This window comes from Delphinapterus leucas, chromosome 17 (assembly GCF_059928025.1).
Source record: "Delphinapterus leucas isolate spDelLeu-1000000601 "Yukka" chromosome 17, BTC_Dleu_Yukka2, whole genome shotgun sequence".
NCBI classification, from domain to species: domain Eukaryota; kingdom Metazoa; phylum Chordata; class Mammalia; order Artiodactyla; family Monodontidae; genus Delphinapterus; species Delphinapterus leucas.
This window is the reverse complement of record NC_143145.1, coordinates 1483171-1498722: the sequence shown is the minus strand read 5'-3', so window position 1 is coordinate 1498722 and position 15552 is coordinate 1483171. Positions and strand designations below refer to the sequence as shown.

The following is a 15552-nucleotide window of genomic DNA, read 5'->3' as shown; positions in this document are numbered from 1 at the left end:
GGAGGGTCCCCTAGCAGGGACAACAGCATGTGCAGTGTGTGTGTGTGTGTGTGTGTGTGTGTGTGTGTGTGTGTGTGTGGTGTTGGGTGGCCTCCTGGATAGCAGAAGCTCAGAAGGAAGCCAGGTGGGCAGGGCGGTGGGGGGAGCACAGGCTGTGAGGAAGTTGGGGGCAGGGGTCTCATAAGCTCCCGGCTGGATTCTCATTCACCAAACTTCACTGACATCTCCAGAGCCAGGTCTCTAGCTTCGGGGCCCTCCCTGGGGGGACGGGACAAGGTGGGTGACAAGGAGGATGTGTTCTCAGAGGAGCAGCAAAGGGGGGCTCCAAGAACATGTCATTCTTCTATTCGCCCTGAGAAGCTAGCTCACCCCCGGACAGACAGCTCAGAGCCAAGCCAGGGCAGGGAGAGCATTACAGGGACATGCGCGAGCAGTGTGCGGGAAGGGCCTTCTTACCGCCAGGGCTTCCTAGGGCAGCTGGGCCTGCCCTGATAGGAAACGAGCTCCCTGTCCCTGGCAGTATCCAAGCAGATCCAAGGCCCAGGAAAACCCAGACCCCACTCTGCCCAGCTGCTGGCCCCAGAAGCAAAGCCAGAAAAGCAACAAACTCAGCCTCTGCCCTGACAGTGAACGTGGCATGGGAGCCCGCCCAGCCCCAGCGTGGACTGTGGAACAGGGCTACCCCTAGATCTCCTTCTTCAGGAGCTTTCAAGAACCCCGCAACCCTAGCCCAGGCTGGGTGTGGACTGGATGAAAGCCCAGTTGCCTCAGTCCAGCTGCTGCCAGATGCATTCTCAGAGCCTTGGGACCTCAGCGATCACTCCTTAAACCCACCCATCCCGGGACTCCAGTACTGACCTAAGGAGGCGGCCTCCAGGGCCACTGGCAAACGCCTTCGTTGGAGAGGCCTGGAGGCCGGCCGGCCGGGCCTTCTCTGGGCCTTCCCTCCTGGCCTCGCAGAAAAGAGGAAGAGGACACCTACTGTGCGTGGCAGTCTGCCAGGCCAGGCGTCCCAAGTGCCTAAGGCAAGGCCTTTGAATCGATTGCTGAGTCATTTACATTTACTGACTCTTCCCTCTCCATCCGGGACGTTATTTGCTCCATCTTTAAAAAGTGCAAAGGGTGGGAATGCTTGGAAATGAGGTTGCGGTTATCAGGACCTTTGGGGAGGAAGGGGTGAATGTGGCGGGAGGGGTAATGAAGTTACAGGCTGAGACTGAAAAGTTGTATTGGGGCCAGACTGAGATACTCCCTGAACCCGCCGCATATGGGGCTGTCGCCCTGCGAAAGTGGGGAGCCAGCCCCTGGTGGTTCTGGAGTAGAGGAGGGTCGGTTTCCAGCAGCCTCCAAGCAGCGCCGCTAGGGACCGGCCTATGTCCATGTGTCCTGCCAAATTCCACAGCCTAGGCCGGGGAAGTGCTGGAGACTCTGACCCTCGGAGATCAGAGGCGGAATCTCCAGGGTCACTCCAAGTCTTCAAGCGCCAGGGAAAGGCGCGAGGGGCTCGCGCTCGCAGAGAGCGGGCAACGCTGCGGGAGACCCGGAACGCTCCTGCGCCTGCAGCGCGGGGAGTCACCGCCAGATGCCGCTGTGGTGCTCGGAGCGCCGCCCTGTGCCCCGCCCGCTCCGGGGAAAGCAAAAGAGGCGCGGGCTGCGGGGGTGGGACGGACCACTGAGAGCGGGGAGGGGGGGCCCGGGGCGGGGGGCGGGGCTCCGCGCAGGCCTCCGGCGCGTCTCCCCCCTCAGGCAGCCTCGCGAGATGGTTCGCTCCGGCCGCGCTGCGCTCAACGGTTCCCAGGCTGGCCGGCAGAGCTGGGGCATCAGGGCTGCATTGCCGCGCGCACTGTCGGCACCAGCGCCGAGGGCCCCGCAGCACCGCTGCGCCCGCCGCCGCGATGCTGGGGCTGCTCATGGCGGTGCTGACCCTGGCCCTCGCCTACTTCGCGCTGCTGGACGGCTGGTACCTGGTCCGCGTGCCGTGCGCCGTACTGCGCGCGCGCCTGCTGCAGCCCCGCGTCCGTGACCTCCTGGCTGAGCAGAGCTACTCGGGCCGCGTGCTGCCCTCGGACTTGGACCTGCTGCTGCACATGAACAACGCGCGCTACCTGCGCGAGGCCGACGTGGCGCGCGCCGCGCACCTGGCCCGCTGCGGCGTGCTCGGGGCTCTGCGCGCGCTCGGGGCGCGCGCCGTGCTGGCCGCTTCGTGCGCGCGCTACCGCCGCTCGCTGCGTCTGCTCGAGCCGTTCGAGGTGCGCACCCGCCTGCTGGGCTGGGACGACCGCGCCTTCTACCTAGAGGCGCGCTTCATCAGCCTGCGCGACGGCTTCGTGTGCGCGCTGCTGCGCTCCCGCCAGCACGTGCTGGGCACCTCGCCGGAGCGCGTTGTGCAGCACCTGTGCAAGCGCAGGGTAAGCGTCCCCCGCCCCGAGCGCACTCCTCCCGCTGGACCCTGAGGACTCCTGGTCCCTGCCCCCCGCCCCGGGGGAAGGCCTGCCGCCTACCCGTTTTGGGGTGCCCCTGTCCGGCCGAGTACCAATGCAGCCCTTTTCTTTGGACCCAGGGCCTTCTTCACTGATGCCATTCTTCTTGGGACCTCTCAGGGTCCCCTCATCAACTCTCTGTAGTCGGACTCAGCATGCTCCCCTCCTGCCATCCCTTATTAACCCCTCAAGGCTCCCTGCCCCACGCTACGCCTTTTCCAGAACAGGGAAGGCCAGACCAGGCGCCTCCCAAAGAGTCTAAGTGTGGCTTGGAGTGCGGAGCCGGCCTCACTGGTCCTTGGTTCTGAATGTAGCATGGAAGCAGGGTGGGGGTGGGGTGGGGAGATGGGGGCTGGGACGTTAGTGAGAGGAGGTTGCTGGGAGTTCTCAAGGACCTGAGAGCCCTTTCACCCAGCTTAGACCTGAGGGGCTGGGTCACCATCACCTGGGTTAGGGGTGAGCCCTGAGCCCCATAGAGCTGCAAGCCCTTCTGCCTTTTCCAGTTGGAGAAAAGAAGGCTGCAGCACCTGCCTGGCGCTCAAGGCCCCTCCCCAGGGCCTGCTCCTCCCAGCACAGCCTGCTGCTGCATCATGGCACCTGGGCCCTGGGGATGCTGCTGCGGTGCTGGTTGCCAGGGCAGGCTCCTGCTGCAGGCACGTTCCTAAAAACATGCTTGGAGCCTCCATGCCAAAGCCAGGGCCCGCTGGGCTCCTAGGTGCCCTCAGGCAGGGTGCTGCCCTCTCTGGCCCTGGACAGGAGCAGAGGAGGGACACAGCCGCACGTTAGTCACGAGAGGCTAGCCTTTCCTTTATATCGAAGGTGGGGAAGCTGAGGCTCAGAGGGGCAATGCGAACTGCTTGAGGCTGCACAGTGGGCCACAGGCCCAGTCCCCTGGTTTTCTGTCTCTTTGAGTCAGGGACGCCCCCAAAGGGCCTGGATGCCTCCCACCCCGCGCCCACAGAGGTGCTCTGCATGTCCCTTCATGCATCAGGAGGCTGGGAGGGGATGGCCATCGAGGCTTTAAATCGACGGGCTGAGAGCTGCGAGCAGAAGGTGGAGGAGAGGGAGCCAGGGCCACTGTCCTGCAGGGGAGGGTGGTCAGGCGGGGGCTGATGGGTGAGACCTACATGAGAGGCAGGGGGCGCCCACACCATGGCATGGCGAGGACACTCGGCCACAGGTGGCCAGGAGTCACCCGGCCTGAGCCCGTGGGTCGGGAGGGTCCCGGGTGCAGTCCTGGGTTTAGTGTGGGACAGGCTGAGCCCAGTGCCCAGAGATCTGCTTGCTGAAAGGCTGGTGTGGGGCAGCACGGCCTTGCAGGGAGAGCTGGGCTACAGCCAAGTCTGGATCTGGTGATTCCAGCTGGGCCGGGAGGAGGATGCTTCCAGGAGCCAGGCCCGGCTCTGCCCAGACTTACCCTGTGACCCGACTCTGAGCACCTCTGCCCAGACTCCCTGACGCCCTGAGGTGAGCGGGCATTCCCCCTCATTCCTGAGAGGCCCGCAAGTCCTCGGACCCCTCCAGCCTGGCCCAGCCCCTTGCCCCGTCACAAAATGGTGGCCGAGTTTGCAGGGAGGCGGCTGGTGCGGCTGAGCAGGAGGGCGCAGGAGCGCGGTGCTGAGCTGCGAGGTGGCGTCCGGCTCCTGTTGGCGCGCTGAGAGGGGGCCTCAGGCATGGCCCTGTCCTGGGCTCTCCCGGCAGAGCCGCTCTGACGCCGCTTCTGCTCCTCCATCCCTTGCCCTGCCTCTGGCCGCTCTGGGTCTCCCGTCGCCCCCTCCAACCAGCTGGCTTCAGAGGTTTTTGCCCCAGATCTGGGAATGTGCAGAGGGCTCAGTTGCCACCCAGTGGGGGAGACAGGCCTGATGAGGGGCATGGTACCCCGAGAGCTGGGATGGGGAGGAAGGACGCCTGGGAGGGGCTGGGGCTGGGGAACGGTGTGAGCCGAGGTCCAGACGTGTGAAGACAGCAGCCTGGCTGTCCCCGCCGCCCCCCCCCCCCCGGCCCTGCTGGTCCCCATGGCAGCGGGTGGCCTGTGGGAGTCACACCCTCGTCTTCCCCTGCAGGTGGAGCCCCCTGAGCTGCCAGCCGACCTGCAACACTGGATCGCCTACAACGAGGCCAGCAGCCAGCTGCTCCGGGCCGAGAGTGGGCTCGGCAGTGTTGTAAAGGACCAGTGAGCGCCACAGCCTACCCGCCCTGCCCACCAGCCTTGACCTCGGGGCAGTTGCCCACCCTTCCCCGCCTGCCAGGAGGCAGAGAGCGCAGAACGGGCTGGCCGGGCTGGGCTGTCTCTGAGCTGGAGTGGGCTTGCGACCGGCCCAGCCCCCTTCGCACGCCCAGGGCCCTCCCCGCCCCCATTATTGATGCCCCTCTCCGCCCCATCCCACGCGGAGCACAGGGTGCGGGTGACACAGGCACCCAGACCAGCTCCGATGCGCTCAGGATGATGACGATGGGAAAACTGGGAGGCCCAGGGCCCTTGGCATGCAGGCAGCGGGGTTGGGGGTGGCCCACCCAGCAGGTGCAGCCCCGTGTCCGTGTGTCTAGTTGGGGGAGAGTGCCTGGAGCAGGGGACTGGCTGGAGTTGCCCTGAGCACCGGAGCTTGGAGTCGGAGCTGCCGTGGGGGTGAGGCCCAAGCAGTCCTGGAGGCAGGGCTGGGGCTGGCCGGGGCCGGGGCCTGGGGGCCTGACTCGGGCATGGCAAGGAGCTGGGAAGGATCAGAGCAGCATTTCAAGGCAGATCCCTCTGGCTGCGAGTGAGGGAAGGGGAGGCCCAGGGCAGAGTCTGGCAGACCAGGGCTCAGGCAGGCTGACCCAAGGGCACTCAGGAGGGAGGCCTGGCCACCGGGCTCCTGGGATGGGGCAGGTCCTGCCGCAGAAGCTTGTGGCCCTGGAGCGTGTGCTGGGGCCAGTGCAGGCCAGATGGCGCAGGGGCTCCGATGGAGGTGGTGAACTGCCGTAGCTGGGGGTGTCCTAGTTGGGGCCTGCTGCTGAGGACGGATTGGGGTGCGGGATTCTGCCTGGGTGCCCTCACCCATCTTCACCCTTCAGTGCCCATAGGACTGTGCTGTGTGACGCTGCAGGGGCGTCCTACCCTCTCTGGGCCTACAGCACCTCAGTTGTCTGCCCTCCTGCTGGGGCTGTCCCTGCCTGACATTCCGCCCCACTGTTGACTTTCTTCCTTCCTGTGCAGAGAGCTGCTTCCCTCAGTGGGCTGAGGCTGGAGAGGGTCTTCTTGGTTTTGCTTGAGTGGCTCTGTCCTGGCAGCTGCTCTTGGGGCTCCCTGATGGCGCCACCGGCCGAGGGCTCCCACTCCTGCCCAGTCTCCCGCCTTGCAGCTGGGGAAGGGAGGCCTGGAGAGAAGCAGGCACTGGCCCGGAGCCTCCAGGAGCGCTGAGGGCAAAGCAGGTGGGCCTTGTCCCTGGCTGGCTGGGGACAGAGGTCAGGGCTCTGGGTGTGGGATTACTGCTTTCCCGTGTGGGGGGCTGCCCAGGGCAGGGTGCCTGCTCACCTGTGCCCCTGCAGCTGCCCCCTCCGGCCCACGGGGCAGGCCAGAGCAGCTGGGGCCCAGGACTGCCCCCTTGCCACCCAGTCCACGACCCGCGGCCAGCTGGAGCCGGGAGCACAGCCACACCCCTCATGTGTCCCCACAGTGTCACCTGCCTCAGCCACTGTAGGGACCTGCAGTATTTCTGTTTTATTTAAAGAAAGCCCAAGAGTAAAGGGTCTTAAACGTGAGCTTGCTGGGGAGTCCTCATTTCCGAAGCCCTGGTCCCCCAGGGGTGTTTTCTGGCGTGGGGGTCTGTCGGGCTTGTTGGGTGAGCTTGGGGACCACGCTGGCAGGCTGGGATGCTGTCCACATTCCACAGAACATGGGGCCGAGGCCAGAAAGGAGCTGCCTCAAGCCCCTCCGGCCCTGGCCCTCTCATCTGCAGTTTTCCACAGGGACTTGGGAGGTCATGCCCCAGAGTCTGGGTCTGGGCCCCCAGGCTCCTGGGGTCACTGGGCAGGGTGTGGGTGCCAGGGGGGTCAGAGGTCAGTGGGCCTTGATGCGTGGGGGCCAGGGGGAGCATAGGGGCTGTTCCGCAGGCTGCTCCAAGAGGGCAGGGAGTGGGACCCCTGGGATGTAAGGCAGGTGAGTGATGGAGGTGTGGGTGGTGTCCGTGCTCTGACCACCTGCCCAGGAGGGCCCAGCACTGGGACCTGGGAAAGAAGGGCAGTTGGGAGCAGCTGGGTTCGCAAGAGGCATTCAGCGATGGGACAGTGGGGCTGGAGAGGCGGGGAGCAGGTCAGCGGTTTGCTGCCAGGGTGGTCGGCTGGGGCCTCGGCCCTGTCCACCTTTCCGGGCAGCCTGAGGGCCTTGGGGACTGATGGGCCATGCCTCATGCCTGTCCTGAGCCAGTGGCCACGTGGGGGGCAGTTGGGCACCCACACAGAATGTCTGTTTCTCTTTGTGTAAGAGGTGTTTGCACAGGTCCTGAGAGGTCGGGGGCAGGGGAGGTGGGGGGATCGCACTAGGTGTCTGGGCTGAGCGTTGCCGGACAGGACAAGTTCAGGGGTGGGGCCACAGACAGGAAGTGGTGCATGCAGATGACCCGAGCCTGGGCAGGTCCAGCCAGCGGTCCTAATTGGCTGGCTGGGGCCCTGGAGCAGGACGCGGGGCTGCGGAGACAGGATGAGGGTGCCTGGGCGTGGTCTGACCCACTTGGCACTGTGTGTGTGTGTGTGTATGTGTCAGAGAGAGAAGGGGTGTTCAGGGTGGTCAAGGGCATCTGGGTTGCATGTGGCTGCCCCAGGGGCATGGGGACTTCTGTGTCCACTTCAGGGAGATGCACCCCAGCTGGGCAGGGGGAGGGGAGGCTCTCGGTCCACATTTGGAGGACAGGCCAACAGCAGAGGGGAGGAGGGTCCTTGTTGACTAGAGGGACTGGGGCCAGGGCTGGGGCTTTGGAAGTGTATCTGCAGCCTGGCTCTTGGGGCGAGTCCCACTCTGATCCCGTGGAGTGGCCACTTTCGTTGAGAAATTCAAGTGACTGTTTCAGCCCGCACGCGGGCCGGGCACTGGTTCTCCTCTGGGCCATGCTCCCCACCTCCCACAGGCCGATGGCTACAGGGATGTCCGCGCCAGCACCCCGCAACCCTGTGTTGTCTGTGGGGTATCTGGCCCCCAGGTGACCCCCCCCGCCTGCCACCTGCCTGCAGGACACTCGGGGCGGGGGCAGGAGGGGCGCCGGAGCTCCTGGTGGGGCAGTGGTGGCGTTCCACAGCCTCACCTCTCCTTTTCTCGATTTTAACGTAATGGAAGAGGGACCCTTGCTCCTTTCCCTTGCCAGTGGGCAGGGGTGGGGGGTTGAGCAGCCCTTGGTAACCCTTGGTGGGCGTCTCCCCTCCCTTTGCAGTCCTCTGTGGCCCACCAGCTTCCCCATGACTGGAGGTGGGGCGTGGGCACGGCCTGGCACCAGCTCCCCGCCTCTAAGGCCCCGCGTGCCCGCAGGTGGTGTGAGCAGCTGCCGGGCACCCTCTGGCCACTCCTGAGGCCCCTCCACCGCGGCCTCCCCATCTCCCGTGGCGGGTGCGGGCCGGTGGTCATTTCCAGGCCCACGCGCTGGGCAGAGGCTTGGTGGGCCCCTTTGGGCTCAGACCACCTCACTGAGCTCCCGGTGGAGGTGTCGGCAGACGCGTGACCTGGGTGCCCAGGGGAGGGGTCCGAGGGGCGCGTGCCGTCTGCTGGCCATGTCGGCGCAGGGCGGAGGCCCCACAGGTGCCTGCTGCCACCCACCTGCTCACCTGCTCTGCACCCCTAAAGAGCCCAGAGGTACCCTCCCTGTTGCTCCTCTGGTGAGGCTGAGGTGGGAGTGACTCAGCCTCCCACTCCTTGGGGTGAGGGTCCCTCCAAGTGCAGGGTCCATTAGGTGCTGTCTAGAAGTCTGGCCGCAATGCAGAGCGTGGAAAGTACCCAGCCCAGAGGCCCGATGGCACGGTGGGCAGAGACACCCTGGGCTCACTCTGGCTCCCGCCTCTGCCTCCCTATAATGGGGCTGGAGCAAGTGACCACCAGGGACAGCTGGGAGCCACGTGAGGGAGGGGCAGGAGCCTGAGACAGGCCCTCCTGGGACCTAAGGACCCTGGGCTCCTGGGGGGTGGTCAGCCTCCGAGGACGCTCTGCTGCCCACCCTTGGGCAGACAGGCCAGGCCACTGGGAGTGCTGCGGGCGCAACACGGCCTGGACCCCCGAGCTGGCCCTGGGGGCCAGGGGTGAGCTGGCATGGCCTTCGTGTTCCGTGCACACAGCCTCCTCTAATCTCAGCTGTCCCTAGGGCCCAGGGTGTAGTAGGCCCGTTGTCTCAGGAGGTGACTGAGGCCCGTGGAGATGTATGGGTGGCAGCAGGCCCAGGTGTGCCCCACTCCTACACACTCGGGAAGACCCAGCCTGGGTAGGCAGGCTGAGCTCCACACGCCCGCTTCCCCAGCCTCTCCTTGCTGCTGCGGCAGCCCTGGGCTGGACAGGCATACTCGCCCGTGGAGAAAACTGGATTGCAACCCCAGTTTCCTCCCCATCCTGGGGGTGGGGGGCGGGGGAGACGCCTACAGGGTCTCAGGGACTTCTGGGAGCGGGGTCAGATTTTCCTTGGGCTGAGGAATGGGTCCTGCCTGGTCTAACATGCAGGAAGGCTGGCCCAGGATGCATTTCTCCCCCTAAGCCTCTGTTTTCCCATCTGTGAAATGGGTCAAAATGGCCCTGGGTGAGAATGAGGCTCAGGGGCCAGAACACGCGTGGTTCCAAGCCCAGTTGCCTGAAGGCGGTCTGTGGGCTCTCAGCGTCCAGAAGAAAAGAGGTCGTCTCCAGCCTCACCTTATTTTCTACAAGTTTGGTGGAGGAGGAGGGCAGAGAGTGCCCTGAAACTGTTCTTTCCCCTAGGATCCCACGAGTAGCCTGAGGCCCAGTGAGCTTGGGCCATGGAGGCGTGCCAGCAGCGCTGACCGCCAGCAGTGCCAGGCTCTTCAGGAAAGGAGGTGACCCAGGATTATGGCCCCCGAGGGGCCAGGGCCCCAGCACTGAGCCTGGCAACGCCCATAGAATTACAGAGGTCATGGGAGCAGCAGTAGCTGGGGTGGGCAGCCCCAATGCTGTCTGGATCAGCGGCCTCGCAGGAGCTGGAGCAGGAACTGGTCACCCCGGGGCTGTGGTTGAAGCGGAACTCCGCCGGGGAGGGCAGGCATCAGGGCCTGCGCCCCGCCGCCCAGCGCCTTCTTCAGCCGCCCCAGCCTCCGTGCACTTGACCTTGCCCTTCCTGCCTCTTCCCGTGCTCCCCTGAGACCCCTAAGCTAACGGCTGCCCTGGGAAGTTACCCTGTTGGGGTCTGCAGTGTGGCCCCAAGGCTGGTGCAGCCCCACAGAGCCAGCCTGCGGGCCCCCAGCCTCACCTGACTCCAGCATCAGCTGCGAGGTCTCGCACGCTGTGTCCTCCGGCTTGCAGTTAGTAATGGTCTCGCCCAGAGGAAGGGCCGTGGGCTGCTCACAGGTGAAGCACCTTAAGGCCTCACCTGGGAGAGGGATGGGGACAGACCCTCATCACCCGGCCTTGAGACCCATCCTGGACACAGGAGGAGGGGCTGGAGGAGAGGCCAGGGATGGTGCAGGCCCTGGGCCATTCCCCACGGATCCACCTGGAGCATCTTCTGTCCCTCCCTGGGCGAGTGGCTTGCCCTACTGAGCCCCTTCCGGCCCAGGCCACCAGCGCAGACCTGAGCACCGCGAGCCTCTACCCGAGCTTTGGTTTGCCTTCCTGGAGAGCGGGCTGTGACCCCTGTCCTGGGTGAAGCCAGGCTCAGGACCAGGAGGCTCGTTTAGGGTGAGGGAAGGCGAGCCCAGTGGGGGACCTAAGGAAGCCTTCCCCTCAAAGCCCCCCGATGGCCCCCTCCCCACTGAGGAGGTGGGCCAAGCGAGAACCAGAGACAGGGCCCCTCGCCAGCCAGCCGCCCTCGCCCAAGCTCACGGTCGAGACTGAGGTGAGCAGCGGCGGCAGCAGGGCCCTGGGAAAGGCCGTTCCTTGTGCTCAGGAGCCGGGAGGGCGGCAGCCTGTGCCGGCCTCCGGTTGGGATTTATAGCCAGCCCTTGGGCCCCCATCTGGGTGGCACAGGGCAGAACTGGGAGGCAGCTGGCAGGAGGATGCGTGGCCGCCAATGCACTCACAGGCCCTGAGGGGGCAGCACCCCGCAGCGCTGGAGCCTGCCCTGGCCCCTCCCTGCAGCCTGCCCCGTTCCTGCCACATGGGAACTGTAGGCCTGTTTGCCAGGCTCTGGCCTGGACTGATGTCCATCTCAAACCCAACCAGGCCAAGGTCCATCTCCTGCACTCCCAGATGTCCTCTACCTGGTGTATACCTGACCCAGGGACCCACCAGAGCAGAGGCCCGGAGGTGGGGTGTCAGGCCAGGTGCAGAGGAGGTGAATGCCTGGTGAGGGGCAACCAGGCCCCCTTTGGGCTGACGAGGGTGGTGCCCGGACCAGCCGCCTCATCACTGCCGACCCCTTCCCCACGAATGGCCTTTAGACCAAGCCTGAGCCTCTTGGCTCTAGACCCCAGACAAGAGGGCTCTGCCCACACCCCCAGGCTCCTGGATCTTCTCCACTGCCCACCTCCACCGCACACTTTCCCATTTCCGTGCCTTTGCCTGTGCTCTGCTTCTCACTGAGCGGCCTCTCTGGTCTCCCATCGTAGCCTCCAATCTCCCCTGTGCTATAAGACCCAGTCCAGGTGCTTCTCACCCAGAGTCCTTTCTGGTATCCCAGCCTCTCTGGTTTCTCTGTCCTCTGAGGGCTCAGTGAGTGCTTGTGTGGATGGATGAATGGGTGGGTGGGTGAGTGGATGGATAGACGGAAGGATGCATGGATGGATGGTTGAAAAGACAGATGGGTGGATAGATGACGTTTGAGAGAGCGGATGGGTGGAGGGAGGAATGAGTGGATGGGCGCTGCATGAGTGGGGGGCTGGCTGGTGGGAAAGGGGGGTGGATGAAAGAACAAGTGGATGGGAAGGCGGTGGATGAAATGGTGTGTGCTGTGTGGACGGTGGAGGGGGGCCGGCTGCAGGGTAGGAAGTTACCCCAGTCTCAGGGCAGAATGGCATGCTGGGAGGAGCTCAGGGCTGGCACCCGGGAGGCCTGGGTCTGGGCTTTGCTGCCGTCTCCACGTGTGGCCTTGGGGTGACCCTCTCATCCCTCTGGACTGGATTTCTGCCTGTATGATGGGACTAGGGATCCTGGGCAGTTGTGAGGGCAGAAGTGACCTGGCCACGTGGACTGAGAGATGGTTGCAAGGAAACAGAGCGGGGGCGTTGTTTGCAAAGGGAGAGACTGTGGTTAATGCAAGTCAGACCACCAAGTCACACATGGCAGGTGTGGCACAGACAGCAGCAGGGCGGCCCTCCCCTGGGGCTTGGTCTGCACTAAGGACTTGGTGAGAGGAGCCGGGGCGGGGCTGGTCTGAAGCCTCGTAGACTGAGTGGGTCCCCGCCCCCCAATCTCCCGTGCAACCAGGTCTGCTTTTGAGCCACCCTGACCCCCTTCTTTTTTTTTTTTTTTGCAGTACGCGGGCCTCTCACTGTCGTGGCCTCTCCCGTTGCGGAGCACAGGCTCAGCGGCCATGGCTCACGGGCCCAGCCGCTCCGTGGCATGTGGGATCTTCCCGGACCGGGGCACGAACCCGTGTCCCCTGCACCGGCAGGCGGACTGTCAACCACTGTGTCCCCAGGGAAGCCCCCTGACCCCCTTCTTTTATGTGTAGACCAGGCAGAGGATCATCGACCCAGAGGGCAGCTGTGAAGCTGCCCGTGAAGGTCACAGCGGAGGTGGACGTGAAGCAGCGGTGGGGTGGGCGTGCCGAGAAGCAGGCTGGTCTGGGCTCCAGATCGGGAGACCCTGTGTGCTGTCGGGGAGGCTGCCTGGAAAGGGCCTGTGCCCGGCTTTGAAGGAGCCAGAAGACCTCGGAGGTGGCGGCTGGCAGGGAGGGTGCTGCCGGGGCAGCAGCGGGGTAGTGGCCAGGAAGGGCACGCAGCCTTCCCGTGTTTGCCTGTAGGGCTGCGTGTGTGTGTGTGTGTGTGTGTGTGTGTGTGTGTGTGTGTGTGTGTTTACTGAGTCTCAATCCAGGCTTTAAGGCCAAGTGACCCTCCGTTGTCCTCATTTTTGTGAGAGGCACGAGAAGAGCCAGGTGAGAGGTGTGATGCATGACTGAGGGCAGTGTCTCCCCCTTGACAAGCTCACCGCTCAGAGTCACAGCCCCAGATGTGGCATCCAAGACAGCCTTTGAAGTTCCTGGCCTCCCAGCCCAAGGGTCCGCCCAAGGCAGGGGGTCTGCGGGGGTCCTGCCCGCTGGGAGCTGGCTCAGATGGCAAGTCTTGACCACAGGAAGCAGATGTGTGGAGTTGCCAGGGTCCGAGGAACAGGGGGCCTTCTAGGCCACCACCGGTCTCTTCTCCCACAGGCCTGGGCGCCCTCGGAGGCACCTGGCCATGAGTCCTGGCTGCTGCCTTCCTTCCTCCCTTAAAGGGGGTGATGGCAGTGAGGCTCTCTGGACCCAGGGTTGCAGGCTGGGGGCACCCTGCGGTGCAGAAGGAAGGCTACACAGCCCCATCTCAACTTGGCTGGAGACGCTGGCTGCTGGGCGCCCCTCCCAGATCCCAGGGGCCCACTCACCCAGGGGCCTAGGAGAAGCTTCTGGAGCGGGGCAGGGCAGGGTGGTGGGGCAGAGAGGGGGCGTCCCAGGGTACCTAGGGCCCATCTCCTGCCCTCCCCTGGGTCCATCCTTCCTCAAGTTCCCTGGGCCCGTGCTGAGTGCTTATAGGACCATGTATGCGTGTGTGTGTGTGTGTCTCACCACCCCCGTCTCAGTCCCTCCGTGACCCAGCCCCTCCTCACGTCCACCACCGTTGCACAGCACTCGTGGTGATTTGCTCCAGATGCCCCGCCGGATGAGGCCGCTCCTCCCCCAGCAACTCCCCAGCCAGGCTGAAGATGGTTCCCATTGCAGGAAGGACAGGGAGGAATGAGGGAGGGAGGGAGGCCCGGCTGCGTGGACCCAAAGCCTTTTCTGGAATTGACAAAGGTGGTGGCTGCTCTCTGCCCACGGGCTGCCTGGCCTGGAGGCAGCTCTGACCCTGGGACCCCGGCCCCGCCCTACCCGGCCCCACTGCCCCATCTCCAGGGAGCAGAGCGTGGTCTTGCACATGGTTCTGTGGGCATTGCAGGTCGTGGTGGTGACTCAGCTGGGCACGCTGGTGGGCTCAGGACAGGTGTAGCATTGCAAGGCCAACACTGGGGAAGGAGTGGAGAGGGACAGGTCAGGCAGGCCCCGGACCTCCCAAGCCCTCTGACCAGAAGGCCCAGGTTTGAGGGGGACAGCTCCACCCAGGGTCCAGTCGCCCACCGACCAAAACTCAGGGAAGATTCAAGAGCTTGGAGCTGGGGTGCCTGAGTCCCGAGGCCGATTATGCCCCTGGCCAGGCAGGGATGAAGCGGCTTTGGGAGCGCTGGGGAGGCGCAGGGAGACGGAGGCACTGGGGCCCCTGCAGTGAAGGGCCTGGCAGGGGCAGGTGGGTCACCCCTGACGTCCTGATCAGCAAAGTGCAGGACCCGAAGGGCTGCAGAGGCGATCAGGGGTCAGCAAGGAGGCGTGTGGCGTGCAGGCTGGGCCGGGCTGGGCCCGGTGTGCCCGCTGGTGGAAGCTTAACAAGGGAGGGGAGAAGAGCCACGGTGCAGTGAGAGCCAGGCCGGTCAGGGCGCAGGCTGGTGGGGTGGCAGGGGCGCTTAGGGCACACAGGTTACTGCTCTCCCCTCCAGCCCCAGTGCCCGACCCCTACCATGGCAGCCCGGGCCGCCCGTGTGCACAGTGAGGCCCCTCCACCCCCGCTGACTCTTGCTGTGTCTCTCGGGATGACCTCAGTTTTCCCCTCTGGGAAATGGGCAGAGCCATCTGGCTGGGGCCCACCCAACCCAGCTCCTTTTCTGGTTGGGTGTGGGCGCCCAAGGGCCCGGGATATCTCTCAGACCCCGAGTCTCCCAGTATGTCTGGTTTGCTTCCTTCTTCTCCACCTCCTGCTCCCCCAACCCGCAGGGCCTTCCTGGTGTCCGTAAGGTCCCTCCTGAGACCTGCCCCCGCACCGTGGCCCGGGAGCCAGGAGCATGATTCTGACCCTGCCCGCCCGCCCCAGCGGAAAGCCCTTCTCTGGCGCCCCGTGCTGATGAAGGGCTGTTCTCCAGTGGGCACCCAGGGCCTTGGCCATAAACCCCCCTGCCAGTCTCAGCCCTGGGAAGAGGCCCCTCCCCGCCACACCCCTCCTCCCCCTGGCCCAGGTCGCAGGCGCCCCATCTGCCCCAGAGCCCCTCCGTGCCTGGCCCACCCCACTCCCACCTCTCCCTTCGCACACCACATCTCCTCTGCCTCCCTGATTTCTTCCTCTCCCTCCGTCCCCCCAACCCCCCAGGCACTGCCCCCTCTGGCGGCCCCGCACCCCTCACCAAGATCACAGCCGGCAGCCAGCACCAGTGCCAGCAGTGCCAGCTGTGTCCCCTGAGTCTCGTCCCTGCAGCGCGCGGTCCCGGGCCTGCCCCGCAGGGATGGTGAATACCCACTGCAGCCACCAGACTGGTCAGCTGAGCAAATCAGGGGGCCTGGTTTTCCCGTGGGTGGCAGAGGTACGGAGACCCGCCACCCGCCCACTGGGGCCCACCCGCCTCCACCTGGACACCCGCTTCTCTGTGGTCCTCCGCCGTCCCTGCCTGCCCCTTCCTCATTCCTCCGCCTCCCGCAGTCTGGGCCCCTCCCCGCACCCTCATGACCCCCCTCTTAGGATTGGGGATTCCTCACCCGCCTCTGCAACTCCCTCGGTGGGGCTCTCTACCTTCTCCCCCGACCCCAACCCGAGACACCCCTGCACCTGAGGAAGACCCCCAGGCTACCTGGAAGGGAGCAGCAGAGGGTGAGGGCTCTCCTGCACCCTGACTCCTGCCTCTGTCAGGCACCTGTCTGGCCTGGGGCCCCCACTCCTTTCTCCAGGGTGGACTCCTGGTCTAGTG

General features: G+C 65.2%; 1 protein-coding gene across 1 annotated transcript; it reads left to right on the top strand.

Moving 5' to 3' along the window:
* The first annotated feature begins 1679 nt into the window (after positions 1-1679).
* On the top strand, positions 1680-6956 carry THEM6 (thioesterase superfamily member 6). The gene is made up of 2 exons (XM_022555488.3): positions 1680-2408; positions 4544-6956. The coding sequence occupies exons 1-2, from the start codon at positions 1896-1898 to the stop codon at positions 4655-4657; spliced, it is 627 nt and encodes a 208-aa protein (XP_022411196.1). The 5' UTR covers positions 1680-1895; the 3' UTR covers positions 4658-6956.
* The last annotated feature ends 8596 nt before the right edge of the window (positions 6957-15552 follow it).